Source organism: Myotis lucifugus, unplaced genomic scaffold (genome assembly GCF_000147115.1).
Source record: "Myotis lucifugus unplaced genomic scaffold, Myoluc2.0 scaffold_67, whole genome shotgun sequence".
Classification (NCBI taxonomy): domain Eukaryota; kingdom Metazoa; phylum Chordata; class Mammalia; order Chiroptera; family Vespertilionidae; genus Myotis; species Myotis lucifugus.
Window position 1 is genome coordinate 5632233 of NW_005871115.1, and position 13746 is coordinate 5645978.

Below are 13746 nucleotides of genomic sequence, written 5' to 3' on the forward strand. Positions count from 1 at the left end.
GTAACTATCCATTGAATAAGAGAATAGTTAAGTACATTTTGGTATGTCCATGGAATGGAGTAACAAGAAGCAGTTAAAGATAATGAGAGAGCTCTACATGTATGGATCCTGATATGGAATGATCTTGAAGGTATATAAAATAGAAAAGCATCAGCATCTTTTGGCTGCTACTCCACATTTATATCTATATAATGATTTGTATGGTTTCATATGCACTGATTTTACTTGAATGGACTCACAATAACTGGTAAAAACATGCCTCTTGAGAAAACTATTAAGTCGCCAAAGACAAGCAGGGGGTGAAGAATTTTCACCATATTCCTACTTCACAAGTTCTGAATTTTATGCTTTGTGTATGTAGATAAAATTAAAATATACAACTCCACAAATAAATATTAAATATTTATTGTTTTTGTCCAACGCAACAGACATTTCTAAACAAACACATAAAAAAATCAGTTATCAAAGAAAATGTAAAAACACAATGCTTATATATGTTTAATGTGTGTTCACGTTATACTTAGAAGAGTGTTTCTTTTACAGCAACACAATAAGAAAATTATGATCTATACTATACTAATTATGATCTAAAAACTATAGCTCAAAGTTTTTTGAAGATTTGTATTTTCTGCTGAGTATGGGCTGTAGTGGAGAAAGAGCATAATCCCTGTCTTTTACAACACAAGTTTCAGAAGGAGGTGATTCTGTAGTTCTGTGTATATTGATTTTGAAAACCACTGTTTTCCAGTTTTTACAGTCTTTTAAGTAAAATAAAAATTTAAGCCTAAATGTACTTTTCATCTTTCTTAGTTGCTCACCTGGGAATTACAGAACTAGAGAAATAGTTTCTGAAAGAACAGAAAGGGTTAGGGAGTAGGAGGGGAAGTATGTAAATTGTTAATCACCCTCCATTTCCAAAGTATAACTAGTACAATTTCTTCAGTGTCAAACAGGACGAACTTCACAATAACAAGTACAAGAGGAAATAGTTTTTGAAAACAAGTTTCCTTTTTCTTATTAGCATTTTAAAGAAAGGAATGACTTTTCTGACTTTTAGTTTTGAGAAGTACTTTCATTGTTCTCTAAAGGAAGACTATGTCCTGCATCTGTACTTCCTTTATTGAAAGTGTTCCCCAAAAGATGATCTTCTTTAAGCAAAGCTTCTAAATAACTGTCAATCTGCTCCATGTCTCCTACTGGACCTCCCTGGAAAAGAAAAGCAACAGTCAGAGCAGGGAAACGAGCTAGAACTATAATCTGGGTGGCCTCTGAACAGTCTTCTCTATGATTCATGTAACAACACAACCCACCTTGCATCTGAAAAATGCTTTTAACCTTTCAAAATGTTTTCACATTTAACCCCATTTTATGCCTGTAAGGAGTTAGAAAGTTTGATCATTTTTTCTTCTTTAGCGGAGGTTAATTTCACTGTTGTTTTTTCCTTCTACTTAATTACTTGTTTTATTCCTAAACCCCCATCTCATCTTTCTCTGTCACAGGCTTTTACCTCCCATTTTAAAAATTCATGAATCTTTAGCCTTATAAGCAAAACAGATGCCTAGGAAAATTTTGACTTCTCTGTTTCTCCTCTTTCCTCTGCAGCATCTTTCCCTGCAACGCTTGGCTTGCTGCCCGCATCTGCTCCCTTTTCTCTCTTTCCCCCCAGATCTCTGAGTTAATTTCATGCTCTCCTTCCCTGGGCTTCTTAATCCATGAACAGCTGAACAAATGCGCCTTCTTCACTGACCTAAATCTCACTCCCCTCAGGCCCAACCATGGGATCAACCTGCTCTCCAACTGAGCTGATGGAAAAGAGAATTTTTAGGAAGGACCTTTCAGAAACAATCCCACTTTTATTATTGTTCCCAACAAGTGTGTAACACCACCATCCTACTTTCTCCATCCCTTATCTGATTCCATGCTTTGCTCCCTCTGCCCTAGATCTGCTCAGTCCTCTAACAAGATTAAATTGTGTTAAGTCCCAGCTTTGTGACGTAACCCTGTTCCTGAAGATAGGTGTCCACAATATTGGTATCACCGACCCTGGGGAATACCCTGTGTGACCCTTTTTGACACTGACCACTCTCAGCCTAGTTGGTCTAATCCTCTGAATACTGCTCTCTACCTGGCGGACTAGACTTCCTCCTAGAACTTCAGGTGGGTTCCCAGCTTCTTCATGTGCCTGCCGTGTCTGCTGGTGGGTCTACCTCACCTCGAGTCCCTGTTCTATTCCACTGCAACTGCTCTGGCAATCAGAGACAGTAAAAACGGAAACTTCAAGTGGGGGATGAGAGTAAATATATTTGGGCAGAAAATGTTTGAGTCCCTCTCCAATGATACTAGATAAAGAGTTTCATACTCTGTGGGCTAAAGCATTTTGCCTCCTTATCAAACTTTGAGAAGAAAGCAAATTAAATTAGTATAGTTACCCTGACTATTTTGGGGAGAGCCCAGGGATTTGGCATAAAGAGCAAATTAGCCCTAGCCGGTTTGGCTCAGTGGTTGGAGCATGGTCCTGCAGACTGAAGGGTCCCGGGCTTGCTTCTGGTCAAGGGCACGTACCTGACCTGCAGGCTAGATCCAGGCCCCATTTGGGGCGCTTGCAGGAAGCAACCAATTGATGTGTCTCTTTACCATCAATGTTTCTCTCTCTGTTTCTCCCTTTCCCTTCCATTCTCTCTAAGAATCAATGGAGAAAATATCCTTGGATGAGGAATAACCAAAAAGAGAGAGAGAGAAAGAGAGAAAGAGAGAGAGAGATTATTGTTTCTTTTTTTTTTCTTAGCCAAATACATATTTGCTATTCTGAGAACCAACAATTCTAATGAACTTTTCTGATAAAGAGTGATATTCAATTTCTATGATATAGAATTTCTTTGGTCTCTCTAGTTTTCCTTCTTAGTGAAACAATTATTATGTCTGAAACTTTACCACATGCCAGGCTTTGTATTAGACCTTTTGCCCATAAAAATATTTCCCACCCTTTACAGCCACAAGAACCAAAAGGAGCTCCACTCACATCCCACTCTTACAGAAATAAACCGACTTGAATAATAGGCTCATTTAGCACAAATGTAATTACCATTATGTGAAAACAGTTAGCATTAATTGTCCTTTATATTTTAATAATGAAACATTTTAACTGTTGCCTAGACCACACAAGGGGGGGAAGAGTCTTCTCTTTTGGCTTGATACTTCAGTTAAGCAAAAGTATTTTCTGCATTTTATTTTGCATTCAATAAAAGACAAAAATCCCAGAGAAAACAAAATCTGTTTGTTTTTAAGAAGAAATGGACTATTGGCTTGAAATGTTCACAGCCAGGACTTGAAACCCAGGCAGTCTGCCTTCAAAGTCCATGTCCCTCCCCAAACCCCTTCTGGCAAGACAAGCCTCAGGCCTCCCTGTCAGGGCTCGCTGGGGAGACAGGCCCTGCCCTCGCACCCTGCACGGCCCAGGAAGGCCCTGTCTCTGTCCCAGGTTAGGGATCTCTCTGAGGAAAATGCCATGTGCTCACTGTTGATTTCTCAGTTCATTTCTAGCACTTACAGAAAGACTTTTCTACCTTGGCTACATATATTTTAATTTTTGATGTGTTTTACCTAACATTTCTATGTAATAGAGAAGATACAATTTTTAATGTTACCTAACATTAAAAATGTTCTAGTATGTACTTTCAATCTCATAGGAGCCCAATTCTTTTAAAAAAAATTTTTTATAGTTTTAATATTTTTCTACAAAAATCAATGATCTTCATGTAGTTACATTTGCAACAAAGGCCCATGGTAAATTTCAGTTGTTGCCATTACCAGGAAATAAACATGAATGTAAAACTGTAGACCTTATACTCTTTTATTTACAACTTTAACAATTCACATGGAAGACTGACAAGGTGAAATAGTTTACAGAACACTTTATGTATGTAAGAAAATAAGCATTTAAGTCCGGTGGGTCCTAAACTGGAGCCTTTCTAGTAACTGAAAGAGTTTTTCCTGTGAGGATGCTCATCATTTGTCCAGCTTCCAGCTGCTTCACTGAGCACCTTTCTTTATGCATTGAAATATACACACAAACAAGATAGACAACAGTCCATATATACATGGTGTTTCCTGACCTCTCCAATCTATCCTCTAAGATTAGAAGAATCTACTTTTATTTATGTATCAGGATAAAAATAAATGAACAGTTTGCTTTCTGAAAAAATGTCCTACTAGAAACATACTATTGAGGAGACCTGAGGGTAATCAAACTATACCAACAGCACAAGGCAAGATTCTGATTTTGTTGAGAGAGAGAATAGACCTTCAAAAATGCTCTAGTATTTACATTCAAAGTTCACTTATCTGTCATTTCACTATCCTTATAGGTAGAGTAAGGGCGAGGTTAGTGACTTGTCCAAGGTCAATAAATAGAAGACGCTGTTAGGAGAGGAATCTAGTTGAGTGCTCTTTCCACAAAGGATATTCCCACTATTCAAAGTCCCATCACTCACCAGCTGAAGTTTCTGCAGCAATGCTGCCAGTTTTACACGAAGATTATTCAGTCTATCTTCAGTAATTTTTCTTTTTTGTTCACATTGCACCAGAGATATTTCATTAATCACTCCTCTTCTGTTAGCATCATAGATAATAGACTGCGTTGTTCTCTTCAGTTTTTTTGCATATTGGGCCATGTACACATCTTGGATCTGGGAATGTTTGTTTTTAAGTTTTAGTATTTTTTTAAATTTCACTTTTCCCCCTAATATCAGAAAACAATTTTCTATTTCAATTACATGCATATATACTATTTCAATTACAACTCCACAGATACTAAATGTCAACTCCATAAACTTAAGGAATGTACAATCTGATGAAAAAATAAAAAGGAAGGAAGATATATAATAGTCCAGTAACTATAATATAGCCCAGGAACTATAATGCTTTGTAATGAAGAAGGAACACAGTACTGGTTGAATTTGTTCAAGGTACCAAGGGGGACAGGTCCCTGTAACTCTCTCCACTGAACCAGTATCTCATAGACAATGACAGAAGGGCCAGACACTCAGGGCTTTCATGGCAGATAATACTGTGTTATTTATAACTCAAGTCTGTAGCATCTGAAAAGCACAGCAGCTACAGTAAGAGAATTCCTGTTCTGTCGCTTTCTCTGGGTCCCTTTCCCCGATGTAAAGAGTACAGTCATACACTAACGCATACGACCCTTGCTCATTCAAGTGTCTTGGTTGTTTTCTAAAAGCTCATGTTGCGCTTGAGGCACTCACAGAGTAGAGATAGGTAATGCAGGGTCCAAATGCTTCCCATTACAAAATGACATTAATTTCTGTGTCAACATTTTGAGAGGGCCAGGGGATATTGAGAAAAGAGAGCATCACGAGGCAAATCCTGTTCTGATCATCGTTTGAAAGTTTTTCTAATGAGATTTCTGTGCACTAACATGACTGGGTTGCCAGGAAAATTGCAAGGTAGCTCTATTTGTCTTCTGGGTCTCCCTTTCCCTTTCACCCCTTCTCCACCACACTCAATAAGACGTGCAGGCCTTTCCCAGACACTGTCCACATGGTCTCCTTTGCACTCATTGACCTCATCATGAATTTTTTCTCTTTCTAAAAAGTCCTTTAAACAAACAAACAAAAACTCCTAAGTGTATTAAGTTCTGTTTAATAGACTCACCAACCAGTTCCTAAATTTGAGGCATAGAATTTAATTATAGGTAACACAAAGACACATAAGGTTCAGTCTTTGCCCTCAAGCAGCTTCTAGTCCACAAGGTGAGTAATGCAAATATTAAATCTTATGGGAGAAAATGCAATTGTGCCCCCAAGTAAGGCACAGACATTAGAGATGAGAAAAGGGGGTAGATTCTCCAATAAAATCCTTACTTAAAATACTTGCCTTAGGTTTATGTTGGTAACTAATCCCCCCAATTATTTGTGCTATTAACTGAAAAGAGTATTTGGGAGCAAGACCTGGCAAACATTGGCCCTACACACACACACACACACACACACACACACACACACACGCACACACACACGCACAGTAGGTGTTAAAGTGAGACTTGCTTGTGAGGTTTGTAGATTGGCATATAAATAAATTCTAGATTTTTAGAGTCTGAAACTTCCTGGAAACCTGTGTGAGGCACCAGGAATTAGAGTCCAGGGGTGGGCAAACTTTTTGACTCGAGGGCCACAATGGGTTCTTAAACTGGACCGGAAGGCCGGAACAAAAGCATGGATGGAGTGTTTGTGTGAACTAATATAAATTCAAAGTAAACATCATTACATAAAAGGGTACAGTCTTTTTTTTTTTTTAGTTTTATTCATTTCAAACGGGCCATCCAGCCCGAGGGCTGTAGTTTGCCCACGGCTGAATTAGACTCTGAAAGCCTTGACCTAATTCTGCCTATTTTTACCTTATTTCCTGAGTTCCAGGCCTTGTTCCAGGAATACACCAAGATCATTCTTGCCTCAGACCCTTCACCTCTGCTATTTTTCCCTGTTTGAAAGTTTGACCCCAGATTTAGACAAGGCTGCCTCTTTGCCTCGGGTCTGTATTGAAACGTGGCTCAGGTATTCTGTGCTCACCGGGAACAGCTTCCCTTTCCCAGCACACACCATCACTGTCTATCCTCGGCCCTGCACAGTTATTTTATGGCATACCCATTATATGTTTATTTATTTATGTGTTTAGTATTTATCATTATGTGACACTGCACTATGTTTTATTTATGTGTTTACCCTATTCTCTAGAATGTTACCTCAATGTAAAAAAAAAAAAAGGGTTTTGTTCACCTCTGCATTTCCAATGCCTGCCACTCAGTGAGGCCTAAATACTGGGGAGTAAGGAGAGCAGATATGTAGTCTTCACAGTAAGGGGATTTCAGACACGTGGGCCAATCTTCCTTTGGAATCCAGGCCACATTCTGAGGTTGTGGAGGGGAATCTACTTTCGAACATCCTCAATTCAACCTACACAAAGTTGATGACTTACAACTAAGGCAACAACACCTCCTCCAGGAAGTTTCACAGATGCTTCCTACGGAGGCTTCAGTCAAACCCAGGGAGTGACATCCCCAGGGTTTGAAGGTGGAGTAGGGTAAATAATTCAATTCAGCTGGAATAGGGACAAGGTCAGATAGGTCAGATGTCACCAGCCATTTATGCTTCTTAGTTTTCAGAACTCCTGAATCTTACAACTTGTGCCAGGCTGAACAACAGCCACAAAACACTCTTTTATATAAGCAATAACAACAAATCAAAACAAATAAAATTGAAAAAAAGGATAAAATATTCAAAACAACATTATTTAGAAAAACAGCAGCAACAAAAAGGAACACAATATTGATACACTATTAAATGGACCTAAAGGGCATTATGCTGAGCAACTAAAGCCAATCATAATGTGACATAATGTACAGTATGATTCTATTTCTATAAAATGCATGGTAAATCCTGTTTTGGAGATGGAGAACAGATTGGTGGTTGCCGGGAGTTCGGCATATTTGTGCATGGGAGGCAGGACTATAAAGGAGATCTTTGTGGCAATGGGAGTTCTGTATCCTGGTTTTAGTGGTTACACAAATCTGCATATATAAAATGAGAAACATATTTTACCAATTTCATTGTCCTGGTTTTGACATTGTAATATAATTATGTATTTATATAGGAGGACGTAAGCACTGGGTGAGGGGTACATGGGACCTCTACTATTTTGTAAATTTCTGTGTATCTGTAATTACTTAAATAAAAAGTTCAAAAGACAACATTGTTAATATGGTATGACATTAAGAATGTTTACATTCAAGGTCATATGTAATCTCTCAAAGTTCACTGTCTTGTAACCAGCAAACTATGTCTCCTTCAAATACCACCAGCCTGTTGTTTCCTGATTTATTCTCCTGCCTTTCTTAGGCTAAATTTCCAGGAGGTTTCCATAAAAGGTAGCAATTTTGACAACTTTTATAGTTTCATATAACAGGAATTCCAGTTGTATTAACATTTTAAGGCGAGTAGAGAATTATAACATGATGAGTGGCTTAGTTCTACTGGATAAACTTCCTCTTGCAGTGGAACTGAGGCAGATCAAAACTGGAATTCTTCCCAAACTACATTAATTCAGAACAGAATTAGGATTTGAAAGAAAGGATATTTAACTGAGATTTTAATTTTCTGAATCAAATTTAAAAAGTCAGAGCTCTAAAGTTCTAGAAACCTAACGAGTTTGCATAAAGTAAGACAGGCCTATAAGATCTGTAGATTTTGTACCTTACAGGGATATGCATGTGAGTGTTTATGTAGGCAGGCTCTATAGCAGAAGCAATAAACTTAGATTCAATGCACAAATAGTAAGACCCAGATGCATTCAAAGTTACTGACTGAATGCCATCAGTATACAGGATTTGGTGAGAGAGGATTGCTAATTTTAAAGATTCTATAATCTAGTTCGTGAAAAAAATAAAATACCAGAAACTACTACAATATAAGGCAGAAAATTTAATGCTAAAATCAAATTTTAAGGCTCTCTCTCAGAGCACAGAAAGTCAAGATTAATTTCTCTTGGAGAGACTGAGCAAGGCTTGATGTAGAAGGCAACACTGACCAGGTCCTACATGGGGTGGGCAGGATTTCAAGAGGCTAACTGTGGACTGGCAGAGTACATAAGAGTATTCTGGGGTACCGCATAGGGAAAGGCTCAGAGGCAGATCCTACTCTAGTAGGTTGGAGCAATTTCAATCTGGATGGACCAGATGGCTTGTGAGAGGAAAAAATAAAAGATGGTGGTTCTGTTACAGGGCAGTGAGAAGCTAGGAAAATTTCAGGGCAGGAGTAATAAGGGAAACTGAGATAAAGTTAAAACAAGACCAAGTAGTGTGGCAATTTGCAGCCAGCTTGTAACTAACAGGCCCATATCTTCCCAGAGCCAAGGAGGCTTCAGAGCAAATGGTTAAATGATTACTAACTAAAGAATGAAGAAAAGTGGAGAGAAGGGAGGAGTCATTCTCAACCACCAAACAAAGAAATCAGCCCTTTGGGGGAAGGGGAAAGGAAAGAAAAGGACAGTTTTTCTTTACTCCCAAAGTAGAGGAGCCAGCAGTCTCAAGGCTTGGCAAGATATAACTGCCAGGTGCTTCTCATGAATTCTGAGAAGGCCACAGCAAAATAAAGAGGGACCTTGAAAATGAACCTGTAGCAAGATATTCAACAGAGGAAGTTTGAAACCTATAGACAGGAGGTTTCTTAATGCCTCGAACCCCCACTCAACTGGCTCCTCAGATTAGCTGAGTGATCCCATCTATGACCTGAGCTGGATGAAGTAGACTTGCTTGCCTTTGCTTCTTTAATAAATTTGCTTGCTTTAATAAATTGGCTTTATCACAATGCAATCAGGGTCACTCATTCTTTTGAAACTGACAAGAATCCAAGGTGGGGACAGCCCCTCCCTAGGCTGTCCGATAACATCATTTTGGGATCCCTGGGCTGCCTGTGACAGTTCAGCTCAGGTTGGGGAGGACCACCATGCTGTCATGACTCACTGACTGCTCCCATAGTAGTTATGAAGACCACTGATGTCAGGGCGAGGTGACCAAAGAAGTCTGTGAGTGACCAAGGGTCCCCCTGTGGTTGGATGTGGCTCTCTTCATTAAAAGTACACACCTTAAAGCAACTTGGATTTGTCTTCTACATGGATTTCAAGAAATAAATGCAGCAGATTTTTATAACTACCACCTAAAGCTAACAATCAGTAACAAAGTCCTTAGGACCAAGCAGTCACATTGAGGAAGTCGGGATTCTAACTGTTCTCTGTTTTGCTTGCAACATCTCCGTTTGAACGGGAACGCATAGTCTCCTGACTACTTATTTTGCTTTGGTTCTTTGAATCCCACCTGCCCTGAACATTAAGGGGATTCTATTCATCAACTCTGCTAGTACAGTTCACCTTGAATAAACACTTCTCTTACTCAATCTGGTCTCCAAGATCCAACCACTTGGATCCATTACTAAAAATTTATTTAAAAATAGACATGAATGACATATATAAGCTTGGATAACCTGAGATGTATGACAATCTAATTCTTAGCAAATTTCTAAATTTTACAGTGTAATTATTTAAATAAGAGTTTCCTAATCAGCAGATGAAGATCTGCGGGAAGATCCAGGAGACTTACTGGGCATTCTTCAAGTGGCTGCCACAGACTTTCAGTTGGGACATTTCTTGATGGAACACTAAATCTGCCTACACATGCACATACACTCCGCCTCCAACATTTCACTGTCATCTCCCCCGTATACATCTCATCATGTGATGTCAAGGAGTCTAGTAAGTAAACAATTTTTTTATAACAACAGACTGAGAAGATGTAGTATATCTATTGTTAGTAATACTGCAAACTCTATCACAAGGCTGAAGTACTACCATCTCGAAAAGAATGTAATGGGAGAAAGCATTATAGTAAAAAGAGGTTTGAAGTGGGACAAATCTGGGTTCCAGCCCTAAATTTGCTACTTGCATTGTGACATTGGAATATTATCTTTCTGACTCTCCATAACATGGAGATAGTGGCACCCACCTCCCAAAGTTGTTGTGAGAGTTAGATGAAGTAATGTATGTACTAGTAAAAGGGCAGGTTCAGTATCTGGTTCTAGTAGCTCTTGATCAATCACAGTTTTATATTCACTAATGCTAATAATATAGTGTTAACACAGGGTAAAATATATTAAAAGAAAACTTAATCTTTTACTCTATTCTAGTTTGGAAATGTTGATAATTAAGTCTTCAAGCAGAAAATGTTCAATTACTGCTTTTTCAACAAGACATTATTTAGAAAATAAACTCATCATTTTCAGTTGACCGATGATGAGAAACTAAGACCTACATCACACCTTCATTTGTGCCTATCACAGTCCAGTAGGCACTCAATCAGAAACATCAGAGGCAAATATATCAACCAGGATGTGAAATGTAGGCATACCCTAAAATTCAAATACAGCCTTTCTAAAAAGAAAACTGGTTTAGGTTCTAATTTTCATTTCAAGGTTGCCTAGTTATATGTCTTTGGGAACTTACTTCACAATTCCATTTCATTTATAAAACCAGATTATTCAAATGTACTCTATTTCTTACTAAAGGGATGAGGCAATGCCTTTGCTTATCGTTGTGCTTTGCATAACTTCAGGGGATACCATTCACCTCCTAGTCTTGATAGATTTGCAGGTGGTTATGATAGTTTCTCAGAAGATGGCTGGAAGCATTGTTAAAAAAACAAAACAAAACAAAATTTAACAGTGAATTTGAAGATCTAATTGGCTTTATTAAGCAATTCATTATTTGGGCAGCATCCCCTTTAGTAACAAGAAGGGCTCTCCAAGGTGTTGAACAAAATGAAAGGCTTTTATAGAAAGAAGGGTGGGGCAAGGGAGCTACTAACAAAAGAAAAGATTATTTTTAGACTAAGGCATCTTTTGTGGGGGAAGGGAACAGAGTTTTTATTATGCAGATTGCCTTTTCTTTCTATGGGGGATGAGGAGAGCCCACAAGACAAATTGCTTCATTGGTATTGACTAGACAATTCCAGGTTGGTTGATTTAGAATACATTTCCAGGGAGAGGTTAAAACAGCAATTAGGTCAAGTATTAAATCTAGGTTTGGTATCGTGGGCTTTAACACAAGTGATGCTATTTTGAGCCTGTGGTTTCCTCGTTAACAGCATTAGCAGATGGAAGAAGATGCTAGTATATTTGCTAATGATGGAGCTGATGTACCTGTTTGCGCAAACCTAAGTGTCAGTGAAGATTAACATCTCAACACTGATCTTGGTGTCATGAAAAGTTCTAGGCTGTTGTGGCCTCTGAGGAATCTATGAACCTCTGGTTGTCTTGGCTCCAACACTCACTCCCTTTTTCCACTTGGGGATTAGGGTTGGAGTTTACATCTTGGAATCTCTGTTCCCTTGAGTGTGAATTAAGGGGGTTGAGGCATATCATTTTTTTTTTCAATATTTCTCTAATAGAACTGAATGACTCTATGGTCTCTTTCCATCCCTCTCCCCCAGGAAATCTGTAAGACCTAGATACACAGTATTATTGGAAACATATATGGGGAGAGAGAGAGAGAGAGAGAGAGAGAGAGAGAGAGAGAGAGAGAAGTTGTAACGTAATAGATAGTAGTAGCAGTGATCTTGGAATGGTCTGGGATTATGAATAATTTTTTTATTTCTTTTACTTCTTTTACTTTCTTTTAGTGGCACTAATTATTTTTCTATTTTTATAATGAAAAAATCATAAACTTTAAAAACTGTTGATAAGACACTAAACAAACAAACAAAGCCAGGGAAATATGAACTTGTCCAGAATACAGCAGGCCCTCAACTATGCTAGTTTCGTTCAACATTGTTTCATTATAACATAGATGAGATCCCACAGGAACTTCACTCTTGTTTACATCAATAGCCTACAGCATTTCACTTAAAGTCAAGAACCTATCTATGAAGTTAAGAAAGGACTTAACTGTAATTAAAACTTTAATCTATGATTAATTTCTGGCTTAGTCAGTGACTATCTTTCTTAAAGACTCAGAATATCCTGTTTCTAGTACAAATGACAATCCTACTCCAAGCATTTCATAAGCTTTATGCTGTGGAAACATTTGCATTTTAAAATTCAAAATTCTACGTCTTGATAAGTGAAGGCAAATTTGACTTCCTTCCAAACAGAACATTTGGAAATGTATATTATTTCTCCTTTGGAATACAGTATCATTTAGGATATAAATGACTACATTGAAAGAAAGCTTACCTGCTGGAAACACATTTTCAGCTTTCTGTTTGTCTGCTCTGTGCACTGCTCCAGCTGTTTTCATAAATTATAATAAAACAGGGTATTAACTTTTAGAGAATCAGCTGTCTACAGCAGTTACAACATGCAATATCTAGTATACAAGAAACATCAAAGCCTAGAACTGGCCAACACCAATACAGTGGGTCTTTTAAGCCTGGGTCTAATTAAATTAATTCACTAAGATATACCTTACCTCATTCCAAAAAATGATTAAGGCAGTCCACATAATTAATACAGCATGGTTAAAGAAATTGCAAAAAAACATAATCAAGGTGAAGGAAAAGTAAATGATAATAAATATTCAAAGCGATATCAATAAGACAGTTGGAGCCTGGATTTCTTAGATGGGAACACCCAGAAATAGACGGGGGTGGGGGAATCACTGGCATATGGGGTGAGATTTGAAGCCAGAGACTAGTTGAGGTCACCTAGAAACCCATTCCATAGACAGAAGAAAGTGTTCCAGGAATGAGTCCTCAGACAGGCCAACATTTAGAGACCAAATAGAGAAGGAGCTGCCAGCAAACAGAGGGGGAAAGCAAGAAAATGAGAGGAGTGCTGTTATGAAAGCTACAAAAAGGAAATGCTTCAAGGAGGAGAAAGTGGTCCACTGTATTGAAGACCTGAGCAGTCGGTAAGTAAGTGACCACTACATGTCAGCACAGTGGTCACGGGTGGCCTCACAGGACAGCCGCAGTGAAGCAGTGGAGTCAGAAGCAGGACGGGAGACCATGAGGTGAGAGCACAGGGTGAAGAAGCAAAGACAGTGATTATAGGTTAGAGGACTAAGGACTTCACCCAGGATCAAATTAAAGCACGTGGCACTTTGGCCAAATTAATAAATTGGTGCTCTTTTCACTGACAGTCTTTCCACATGTACCCATCCTTCCCAGAAATCACACTGAGCATGAGG

At 38.5% G+C, this 13746-nt stretch overlaps 1 protein-coding gene across 1 annotated transcript in view; it reads right to left on the reverse strand.

Annotated features, from left to right (window-relative positions):
* Window positions 1-492: 492 nt before the first annotated feature.
* Window positions 493-13746, reverse strand: part of MORC1 (MORC family CW-type zinc finger 1) — a 138697-nt gene continuing 125443 nt past the window's right edge. Inside the window, exons 25-27 of the mRNA XM_014457002.2 lie at window positions 12792-12845; window positions 4491-4685; window positions 493-1206 (exon numbers count right to left, since the gene is read on the reverse strand). Of these exons, the coding sequence (XP_014312488.1) occupies window positions 1054-1206; window positions 4491-4685; window positions 12792-12845 (402 nt within the window). The 3' untranslated portion in view covers window positions 493-1053. The remainder of the gene's footprint in view (window positions 1207-4490; window positions 4686-12791; window positions 12846-13746) is intronic.